Source organism: Typopeltis vanoorti, chromosome 8 (assembly GCF_054136105.1).
Source record: "Typopeltis vanoorti isolate ZY-2024b chromosome 8, IOZ_Tvanoo_1.0, whole genome shotgun sequence".
Classification (NCBI taxonomy): domain Eukaryota; kingdom Metazoa; phylum Arthropoda; class Arachnida; order Uropygi; family Thelyphonidae; genus Typopeltis; species Typopeltis vanoorti.
In genome coordinates, this window is record NC_143556.1 from 95,549,315 (window position 1) to 95,561,987 (window position 12,673).

The 12,673-nt window shown below is 35.7% G+C and overlaps 1 protein-coding gene across 1 annotated transcript in view; it reads right to left on the minus strand.

Annotated features, from left to right (window-relative positions):
* Nucleotides 1–12,673, minus strand: part of LOC150104204 (calpain-5-like) — a 150,841-nt gene that overhangs the window by 111,300 nt on the left and 26,868 nt on the right. Inside the window, exon 3 of the mRNA XM_090397307.1 lies at nt 8,938–9,069. Coding sequence (XP_090253433.1) covers nt 8,938–9,069 — 132 coding nt within the window. The remainder of the gene's footprint in view (nt 1–8,937; nt 9,070–12,673) is intronic.

Sequence of the window (12,673 nt, forward strand, 5' to 3'; positions counted from 1 at the left end):
TAAGAATACTGTCATTTTAATTTTTAAACCTTATTATAAAACTGTACTGTGTATTACTGCCACTATAAAACAGGAGAATAATCACCCAAATCTTCCTCCACAATCACATCTTCATTACCTTGCCTGTGTGAATGATCAGGCTGTGGCTCTTCTGGTTTAACCTTTGTTTTTTTGATGAAAATGTTCAATGTGCTTTGCTTATTCCTCTTCTTCTTTTCATCATAAATTTGTTCATAGCAAGCAAATGCATCATATACTTTCATTTCTATTATTAAGTAGTGTTCAACATTGGGGTCCATGTCTTCAGCCATTTTGAGAACATCGCTAACTGCAATAAAAAAAGGAGTTAGACATTGTAATTAATGGTTTGAGAAGTTTTGCTACGAATTTCGGTAAAGGAGCTGTGGTGATGTTTTTCTAGGAGACTATGGCAGTATCGGGTAACTGCCTTTGTAGGGTTTTGATTTGTCAAAAAAATTGGCTACCGGGCATCTCAAGCACTCATAAAATAGCCCATAAATGTCAGATTTGAAAAGAAGTATCAAGCATATTCATACGTTCACAAAACAAAAAAACAGATTGAAAACTTTACTGACCCCAAACGAATGGGCAGTTTTTTCGGAAAGTACTCAATCGCATATCAACGACTACACACAATTAACAGAAGCTCGACACGCAAAAAAATGGTATGCACTAACAGACACCCAATACAACAAAGGCGCAGCTTCCAACCCTTTGGATATTACCACCTCGCAACCCACACAAAACAATTCCATCATCAATCTATCACATCACAAACCTCACACCAGACGAAATCAATATCCTGAACAAAGGATTAAACTTCTCTGTATCCCCAAAATACATACAAAACAAAGACTTAGAGAATGACCCTAACAAAGAAACAATATTCCACAAAGTAAACAACATCATAAATAGTAAAATAATAATAAAACCCAACATTACTCCCGACTTACAAAAAGCTCTATTATCATTAAAAAGGAGCACGAACATAATAATCACAAAAGCTGACAAAGGGGATGCAGTAGTCATCACAAAACAAACCAATTACCACAACAAAATAACAGCTATCTTAAACGACCAACAAACCTACCAAAAAATCCAAATTGACCCCACCCCAACCTCATAAAACAAATCAACAGCACCCTACACGCCCTAAAAAATCAAAACAAGATAGAAAATCACATTGAAAAACACAACACCCTGCACCACACGTAACCCTTGTATGTTCGGACAAATCAAAACCCACAAAGACTGTTACCCGATACGGCCAATAGTCTCTTACAAAAACACCACAACAGCACCTTTATCGAAATACGTAGTGTAACTTCTCAAACCATGAATTACAACACCTAACTCCATGATAAAAAATACGGACGACCTTTTCAAAAAAATAAATAGCATAACCCTATCCCAGGAAGACATCCTCACTTCATTGGATGTGGCTTCATTATACACTAATGTGATATCGTACATACACTACTCACAGAAGACCACACCCTACACTCTCGTACAAAATTAACACCTAATGATATTATAAACTTAATCAAACTAATAATCTCAGCAAACTTCTTAAACAGCAGCAGAAGTATGCACACTGTAGAAAGAAGACAGGCAACAACATCCAAAATAAGGTATGTGCGAATTTACTTCTATTATGCTACATATACTTGTCCCTAAAATACATCTGCAATGCCCTAAGAATTCTTGCGTAAAAAGCCAATAACATTAAAACAGGGGCACTCCTAAACAAAAGCAGGCAAAATAGCCGAAAAAATAATACTTTAACTAAATAAATTTAATACCTCCAATATGTCGGCAAAGTCAAATTTGCCATCATCGGGGAACAAAATATAATAAGATACATGCATGCATCTTATACACTAAATAATGAAGATGAAGCATGTCAACTCAAAATAGAGCTAAAGTCCTAAATAATGCCCTCTAGTGGGCTAAACTGGGTGCCTCTCACTGTTGGGCTGAAGTACGGAGGACGAGAGTTTCCCAAACTTGGGCAGTTTCAGCTTCTTAAGAAACTATCCTAACCTGAACAAATTTGGTTGCAGGACTTAGCTTTCTGTACAACAACAATTGTGACTCTTCTGGCCTGCTGCTTATAATTATCACAACCGACATCAGCCTTATGCAAATGATATTCCTTCCACAGCATCTTTTTCTTACAAATCTCTTGCTTAATTAGATTACACATCCATTTCACTCCTACTCTATTCTTCAAACTCTAGGGGCACATTTTGATATTGTATCATTTAAGTATTTTTTAAATGCTTCACTTGCACTGTCAATGGAGTATTTCAGTTTGTTGCCATTATACTAAATGTTTTTTATCTTTCATAAAATTCCCATCCAAATAACTGATACTATGGCACAGAACCCAGCATACCCTTCAAGTGGTCATAATTTCCTGCTTTGTAGTTCAGCAACATAACCTTTTATGAATAGAACATGAATAAACTTAGCCATTTTCCTAGTGAGTACTGCATGATAACTGTAACAACTGGAGACAGAATATGTACGTCTTTAAATGAAACCCCCCTCTGACACTATAATCAGATCTAACACTCACTGACTTCGAGTTCCTTCTGTTACATGCTGCTTAAGAAAGTTGTCTCACAACAGCTCAATAAACGGCACTTAATAGTGCTTTTTTTTATTAAAGGTTTCAACGGCCTAAGAATTTGTGTTTTGAACCGTTGGCTCACATTTGACAGAAAGAGAGATCCTCAAAAAAATGATGTTCCATTAAGACAAAGTACATTTATTTTTACATGTTTGCACACTTTTGAGACATGCAACAAGAAAACAATATTTATTACTCACAGCTTTTTCATTGCTAATATTGTCAATGTGATTTTGTTTTCTTATATTTTCTATACATTTTCATTTGTAATTACTTTTTAGTCTCTTTTTTTCTCATTGGCATCCAGCATCTCTCAAGTATGAAAACAAATGATATTAAGGTACCAATGATGCGATACCATTTCAGCAATAATCAAAATTATATCTTTTGAGATGCATTAGATTACTAGAATCACTATTTTCCGGTACTAAACCACTCACAAAGAAGTCTAAAAGAAATTATGTTTTTGACTAGTTTCGTGAAAAAACTTTATTTTACTTCATCAGGAAATAGCACAAATAAATTAAAAAACTACAAGTAAAGTAATAACAGTTAACATTCCTAGTGAATAATATTTGAAAACATTTAAACAATGGAAGGAGTGCATTCTCTGTTACACTGGCTGCTGGTTTGTGGATTGCTGTATACTGCTGGTAGGCACTAGTGGGTCGTGATGGATCAAGGAGGATCAGATTTGATGTAAAATCATCCCTTGTTTTTTGTTACACTGTATTGGATACTTCATCATTTCAGCTGATTCTTTGAATGCTCTTAAGTAAAAACCGTAATCAATGCGGAGTATTTCAGTTTGTTGCCATTATACTAAATGTTTTTTATCTTTCATAAGTGGTGCCAGTCAATTTGTGCTTTCTTTCATTCTTACTTTGTGTGTTTCAATTGGCATATCTCCTCAGATCTGCCAGTTTGTCCTACGTAGTGTAGCCCACAACTGGAATAAAACTGATCCTGTAGTAGATGACCACAGATTCTGATGATTGGGAAGAAAGCAACTTTTAGATTTTTTTTTTGGTGAAGCAATCTTGCTATTTCATCTGTGACTGACTGGTTTATTTGTTCTTCTGTTTGTTTTGGAGGTTGAGATAGAATCTTTCTGACTAATGTTCTGTTGTAGAAATTTTTTGGGAGGACAGAATTACGGCACTGTAGCTATTGGTTTCTTTTATCTATATTCATGGAAATTTTGTAGACTTTACTGCATAAGGAACAGATGATGCCTATTTTTTGTGCTTGGTGGTGATGAGAAGTTGCATGTAGATAACATCCTGTGTTAGTTGGTTTCCTGTAGACTGAGAAGTTGAGTGTGTTTTGCTCTGATATTTCAACTATATATCCAAAAATGGTAAAGACCTGTTTCTTTCTAATTCAACTGTGAATTTGATTTGGGGATGAATGTTGTTCATTCAGGAAGGTAATGATATTCGAATTGGGACAGATGATCACAATAATGAATAAACAGAAATTATTCATCATTTGATTGTTAGTTGCCATTCTAAATTATTACCATGTAGTCAATGGTTCATAATAGTGTGCGTGTGCCATTCTAAATTATTACCATGTAGTCAATGGTTCATAATAGTCAAATCATAATAGTGTGTGTGTGTGTGTGTAAAAATGAATTATGTATTTTAATGAAAGAAAAAGGGTTGCTTAAGGGTCAAAGCCAAATAACTGGGAGGAGACCCCCACATTGCCATTGCCTTTTGGGAATGCGGAGAACCGATTGGGGCTTCTGACCATGTCCAATCCTCACCTTCACATGGTGTGCCCTCATTAGTAGGTATTTACTGGTACTGAATGAATGAGGATGGGATGGTAATTTTGGACTTAGCTGAAATTGTACTCTCTATTGGCTTAAACTAGAAATGCATATGATGGTACATATGATGAGATTTCATGCTGTTGGGGCACTGTCTGGTTTAACAAGTCCTCCCCTTCCCCCATTGTTTTCACCAAGGAACCAGTATGAACAGTGAAAAGTCAGTTACTAAAATAAGCTCCAACTCAACATCAGAAGTAGAAGAATAAACCCAACATCAGAAGAAATGAAGGTAGGAACCATCAATTGAGGTAGAAAAAAGCAGTCAAAAACTTGAAATGCAGAAAGGTGGCTAGAGTAGAGTAGATATTTGATCAGAAATGCTTAAATATGGAGGTATAAAAGTTTTGCAGTGGCTACACTGCATAATTCAGAGGGCCTGCTCAGAAGGTCAAATTTCCAATGATTGGAATAGAGTTCTTGTAGTGCCCATCTACAAAAAAAAAAAAAATAATAATAATAAAGCTGAATGGGAGAGTGGAATTTCTCTACTAAGTGTTCCAGGTAAGATTTATGCAATCATACCTGAAGAGAGACTGAAAAAGATTATGGAAGAGAAACTTGAACAATCTAGATTCAGACCAAAGATCAGATAGAGGTTGTCAAGATCAGATTTTCACTTTAAGACAAACAGTTGAGAAATTGTGGGAATATGACAAGGATATGTACTTAAGTTCCATAGATCTGGAAAAGGCATATGACAAGGTGTCCAGAGAATAGTTTTTCAAAACAATTCAGATGCAGAGCAATACATAGTCAGTATTTAAGTTGTCAGCCAATTAGAATTGAAGGAAATACAAGAAAATGGTTTGGTTTGGTGTAAAATGGGGGATAAGACAAGGATGTACATTATCACCACTCTTATTCATCCTGTATATGGATCAGATTATAAAAGAAAGTGGCATTAGGCCTGATATTAGAAATGGAAATGTCAAACTTAGCTCTTTGCTTTAGGCAGATAATGTTGTACTCCAAAATATACATGATGTTTCAAAATTGTGTATACAACTTAAATATAAAGAGCCAGCTTCACTTCGGCGATGTAACATTATTTAAATTAAGGAGATATTAAATCCCACACTGTTTCAAAACCGAATAAGAAATTCAAAAGATCGGAATCAAAAAGTTTCATGCCGAATATAGAAAACTATAAAAGTATCGGCGGATACTAGCGTAAGCTAAAGCAAGTAGTACAAACTAGGGCAACTCGTAGCAAAGGTGCTATGAGTTGCCCTAGTTTGTACTACTTGCTTTAGCTTATGCTAGTATTCGCCGATACTTTTATAGTTTACTATATTCGGCATGAAACTTTTTGATTCCGATCTTTTGAGTTTCTTATTCGGTTTTGAAACAACGTGGGATTTAATATCTCCCTTAATTTAAATAACTGTGTATACAACTTTCCAGGAGAGCAGAAACTTGGACAATGTACAAAAGCTGAGCGAGTGTCATAATATAATCAATCACATCAATTTTTGGCCACGTAACTTTATTACCAAATGACAACACTAGATGGTTTAATATCACACCATTTGAAAATGGTGACTTTAGATGGTGCAGAGCAAGCATGTTGTGTGTTTTGGTTTGAGAAAATGAAGTCTGTAACACAAGTTCAGAGGAATTTCTGCACGCAATATGGCAAAGAACCTTCTCCTAGTAGGCTATGATCGACACATGGCACAAGAATTTTGTAGAAACGGGCTGTTTTTGCATCATCTAAGGTCAACAGGAAGGCCTGTTGACCTTAGCAGCCAATGGTGTTGTGGAAGAAGTTTGGAAAAGTTTCCAAAAAAGCCCTGGAAAATCAACCAAATGGGTATTTCTTCAAATTGGAATTCCACATGCGACTGTGTGGTGTGTCTTACGACAGCATCTACATTTAAGGCCCTACAAATTTACCCTCGTACAACATTTGAAGGACAATAAGAAGATATACCAGGATTTCTGTATGGAAATGATAGAGATTTCTCTAGGATAGAACAAAATGAGGACTTTTTGGATACGATCGTTTTCAGTGATGAGTGCACTTTTCATGTAAGTGGACAAGTAAACACTCACAAGTGCAGAATTTGGGGAAGTGAAAATTCACACACCATCATAGAACATGTTCGTGGCACCTCAAAGGCTAACTTTTTTGTACCATAAGGAAGAAGAAAGTGTATGAACTCTTCTTTTTTTTTTTCAGCGTCTACTGTTACTGGTAGCGTATATCTGGACATGCTACTTGGGAACCTAATACCACAATGAAACGACGATGGACACTTACATTTCCAGTAAGATGGAGAAACTCCTCATTACCAGAAAGACGTAAGGTCGTACCTCAACACCCATTTTCCAAGCAGATGAATGGATAGAGGGGGGCATCTGTAGCATGGCCACCACATTCCCCCACCTTACACCATTAGAATTTTTCTTGTGGGGTTTTGCAAAAGAGTGTTTATACCACCACTACCAGCCAATTTGGATGAGCTGTGTTCCAGAATTACTGCCACCATTGCTGAAGTTATGTCAGATGTGCTCTGCCACGTGTGTGGCAGGATTAGATCGGATGTCTGCAGAATTACCGGAAGCAGTCATATCGAACTTTTACTGTCTGTGTTGAAACTTCAAGTGTTATGCTACATTTGCACGGTAATAAAAATTGTTCATCTATCGCTATTTACATTCTATTGTCATTCAAAGTTGTATACCCCCCCCTTTTGAATCACCTTGTATCTAGTGCAGTCTCCAGGATTCTCTAATTGAATAACAGCTGTAACAAATTCGGCATGAAAATCAGCAATAAAAAGACCAAAACTATGAAAATAGGCAGGAGCATAGAAAACTTTAGCTGCATTCTGAATGGAGATCCTATAGAACAAGTAAAATATTTTGGCTATTTAGGCACAGTGTACTGTGAAGATGGCAGGTTGATATGGAAATAGACAACAAAATAAGCAAAGTTGGTATGTTGGGTAGCGAGCTGAATAAATAAATATGGAATACGAGAGGAATTAGCCAAAACAGCAAACTAGCAGTATACAACAATGTTCAAACCAGTTTTGAGTTATGGATCTGAGAGATGAGTTAGAAATAAAGCACTTAATCAAAGACTAGAGACCACAGGTATGAGGATTCTGAGAAAAATTAGGGGAATAAACTGATGACATCAATGGTAGAATCATATTAAAAATGAAGATACTAGAAAGTAACTTGACATTATTAGCATTCAAGAATGTGTTATCATAGCTAATCTAAAGTGGTATGGCCACTTAAATAGAATGGGTGAGGAAAGATTAGAACAAGTTTTCAATGCCAATATAGCAGGAAAGAGATCCAGAGGAAGACCAAGGTCTGGGTGGACTGATTCAGTCCAAAGTGCACAAAATATTAGATATGCAGATAGGAAGATAAATAATAATAATGTAAACTTAATTATGTAATGCTATCATAGTACTGAACATCCCCTTAAAGGTACATATCAGGAAATTCATGATGATAAAAGAAGAAAAAAAAAAAGTGCAGACTTGAAGTAAAATCACATTTAGAATAATAGCACTGAAATATGATTTACTGGTTGGCCTCTTATCCAGACTCCTATTCAAATATACTACACAGATGACCTTATTTGAATATTTCAACTATATTTTAAACAGAATACTTTCTGAATTCATCACAAGGCAATAACACATCAAAACATAACAAATACAAGCCCTTTTTCAAAACTTTTCATGTATATTTTGATTTTACTTGTTGCACTTTTATATATAAGATCAAGATGCATCATAGCAAGCAAGATATATTTTTAGCATCTCACATGTGTGTTAATAGTTAACTACATTTTATGAAAGTACAGTGAGCTCTCAATTATCCAACTTTCAACTGAACTAATCTTCAATCAACTAACCCTTTAGTAGGTTAGCACATCAAATGACTTCTGGTGAAGCACCATATTTGTACTTTCAGTATCCAACCCTTCACTCTCCTGATGTGATTGGATTAATTGATGAATTACTGCATTTCTGGAAAGGTCAAAAAACCTCTGCAAGGAATTAAAACTTAAGCAAGATGAAACATAGTTCTCTTTGTGTTATATTTAAAACCAAAATGAAAGTCAGAGGTAAATGTACTGGACAGGTGAAATGCCCAAAATAACCAAGATAATATTCAAAATCATTACAAAGTTTATTTGTTACAGAACTGCAAAGTTTAACAAAAAGCACAAAAAAAATGTTACTTATTATGAATCACTTTTTAGATAAGTATGCTTTTTTAAATTAAAAATATCTTGGAGGATGCATATATATATATATATATATCAAGACAACTACTTGAATATTAAGATACATTACAACAAAGACTGATATAAAACTTTCAGTGTTAAGACATTTAAAAAGTGTAATGTTTTGAACAAGCAATAAGAATTTTTAAAAAATCAAGTTATATAACATTAAATCTAACTTACCTTATTCCATAATTCTTTTTCTTGTGCTAAAGTTGAGCAAGCTGCAACAAACCAGCAGTTACCAAGTAAGCCTTGAACAACATCACAACTGCATACACCATCAACAAACAGCTTTGGATTTTCACAAATTTCCTAAAACAAAATTATCAATTGACATTATTGTATACTTTGAGATACAAGGGTAACAGTTTTCTCGTGGAAAGGCTTAGACATTGGTTATGCATTTTTAACTAAGTAATTTAAGGAAATTACAACGTCACTAGGATATACATTAAAATAAATTTTAATATACTTCAATATTTCGGCAACATCATGTTGCCATTTTCAAGAAACTTAAGAACAAGACACGTGCATGCAGGCACAACAAACAGTAAATGAGGAAGAAGCAGGAAGCTATTATTTCTCCTAAAGTCCTGATGGTGCTCCCTAGTGGGCAATGTTGGTATTCTTGGGCGGATGGGCTGAAGGTCTTCTGATGTAGGTTTCCCAAATTTGAGGCAGTCTCATGCAGCCAAATTTGTTGAGGTTCGGATTGTTTCTTAGGGCTGAAGCTGATTCCATGAAAAGCCTTTCATACTTGTATTTACTATGGTGTACTATCATGGCTTTCTTCCACTGTATTCTATGGCAGGTATCCAGCGCATGGTCAGCAAGACCAGAGTGGCTGTACTGGTGAAACCGGATGTAGTCCTTGTGTTCTGAAATGCTGATATTGGCTGTTCTGCCTGTTTGGCCAAAGTAGTGTATACCAGGTTCCTTACAGCTGCAAGGAACCTGGTATATATACCAGGTAGGTCAAGGGGGGGGGGGGGGAGGTTGGTCTTTAGTAGAGCGGATAAGGGATGCCAATTTTTTATATGGTCTGTAACAAGAACTTAAGTCATGTTTTTTTTTAGGATTTTTGTAATTTTTTCTGAGGTGCCTCGGATATAGGGTATGGTGATGGATTTAGAGTAATCCTTGTTGTGAGGGGGGGTAGGGGGAGTTGTGGTTTACTGGTTTCAATATTTTTTGGATTTTTTTTTTTTTTGGGGGGGGGGGGGGTGGCCATTGGCTGAGAAAGTGTTGAGAATGTGGTTTAGTTCTGTGGTTAGGGCATTGTCATTTGAACAGATAAGTTTAGCCCTGTTGTGTAGTGTCTTAATGACTCCATATTGTTGTGAGGATGGGTGGTGGGATTGTTGGTGAATGTATCTGCCTGTATGGGTGGGTTTTCTATAGACTGAAAAACCCACGGTTCCATCAGGCTGGCGGGTGACTAGTGTGTCTAAGAAAGGAAGGCAGTTGTTCTTTTCTTCTTCCAGGGTGAATTTGATTCTGGGGTGTTGGTTGTTTATGTGTTAGGAAGGAGAGGAGTGCATCGGACCCATGTGGCCAAATAGCAAACACATCATCAACATAGCGAAGCCATGTGGTTGGTTTTTGTGGGGCAGAGTTTAAGGCTTTCTCTTCAAAAGTCTCCATAAAAAAGTTGGCCAAGGGTGGGGAGAGTGGCGAACCCATGGCTGCCCCCTCTATTTGTTTGTAGAATTCCTTGCCAAACAAAATAGCCCGAGTTAATTGTGAACTGAAAAAGGGCTGTGATATCGGGAGGAAATTTAGCTTGGATTAGCTCTAAGGATTCTTTGAGTGGGACATTTGTGAATAAGAAGGAGACATCAAAACTGACCATTATGTCAGTGTGTTTGAGTGTAAGGTTTTCTATGCTGGCTTTGAAGTGGGCTGAGTTTTTTATGTGTGAAGGTGTGTTGCCAGTATATAGTGTGAGAGAGCTTTGGCCAAATGTTTAGCTAGTTTGTATGTGGGGGAATCAATGCCATCCACTATGTGACGTAATGGCACATCATTTTCCTTATGTATTTTTGGGAGTCCATAAATACGGTGTGGGGGGGGGGGTTATGGAGTTAAATGGTTTTAATTTGTTAGTGTAAGGGTAACATTTATCATAAAAATTATCATTCATTTTGTCTCTAGTGTATTATAGATATACATAATCAGATATTTGGATCAGAATCTAACAGATCTTTAGTGAAATGATATTTCAAAAAGTAAAAACAATGATTTTTTAAATTATGTAAGTGGTGAGCTGTTGTAATACAGTACAGTAGATAGCGAGATGTGATTCAGAAAAATAAAAATAAAATAGATATGCTTATGACTAATTAAAATAAAAATCCCAAATTTTGGATAAAGAAAGACAGTCCAGTCATTACAGCTCAGATTTGAGTGGTGTATAAGTACTTTAACGCTCTCCTTAAACAAATGCTCATATTTGCAGTACCAGTGAAGTAGATGAGTTTAGGCCAGAATATTGTGGTCAGTGTCATTTCCATACTATGCTAAACCAGACTTCTTAGACTTATTATAAATGATATACGATTGGTATTCCTATCAGTTTTTTAACAACTGAACATTCTATTATGAAAGTAAACGAGAAGTATAACTGAATAGAATTCCAGTTGCTTATGTTACTGGAATCTCCAACCAATTTCTAATATCCTTAAGAAATATAATGTAGGGCCCCATGTTGTTTCTTGTCAGCAAACTCTAACCTTGGTTATCTTTTACCATGGGAAAATATCCATACACGTTCACATGAAGTTTTGTTAACTTCTTGTGTCAACATGTTTTAATATTTACTTAATGATAAGTAGATTCATGCTTTAAAGTATTCAGAATTGACTGTGTTTACAGTAAGTATTAATACTTAGTACATTTCATTGTAGGGTGTATAGAGCTTGTATCAGTTCATTAAGACTGTCCTCGAAATGAGTTCAAGGAGAAGTATAATAGATACTGTATGGATAGTTTGGGTCTCCTACAATGAGTTTTTGGACTCCATGGAGATACCTGTAAGATAATATTAATTAAAGTCACCAAACCAACTTCTCTTCTTTCATTCCATAAACCTCTCTTTTGAATGGTCTTCTCCATTCCATTTTCTCCATGTATAACCCCCGTCTCTTTAAGAAACATGTTAAAGATTCCTTTCTTCCCTGACTACTCGTCCACACAACACCATCATGTAATTGGTCTTGAGGCCTCGTGTGTGTGTCAATGGATGGGATTGATTAAAAAAATGAGTTATCGATTATGTAATTGTAAATTTTAAGCTATCCAAGTTAATACTAGATTGAGGTTCGAATTAAATTTTGATCATGAAATGGTAGTGACAAAAATCAAATTGAAACCAAGATGGCTAAAATGTAACAAGGAAAATACCAAAAAGAGAATTACAAAATTTCTTCAACACAAGATTCTCTTACAAGGCAAAGCAAAAACCACACAAGAATCATGACATGGAAGAATAGGAAAATCTGAAACGAATCCTCATTTAGCAGTAACAGAAAGTTTAGAAATAAAGAATAAGTGGAATAGAAAAAGGATTTCATACCTAGACCAGAGAAATAGAAAATATAATAAAACCCAAATAAGATATGCCCCAGGAAAGACTAAATTCTTGAACAATATAAGCAGAAATAAATTCCAAAAGAAATGATGTTACTGCAAAAAGAGAAGTAAGAAAAGGGGAGGAGGTGGAATACTTTAGTTGCAGAACTATAAATGATATAAGTTCATCTATGGTATGTAAACATGATAATGATATGAAATGACATTGAGCATAGGTATTCATCTGGCAAAGGGGCAGAAACATACATTTTGGGTTCACACCTTTTGAGTGATGAGGGAAAAGAGATACTGGGGTGGGGGAGTACTACTAATGATATCAGATCAC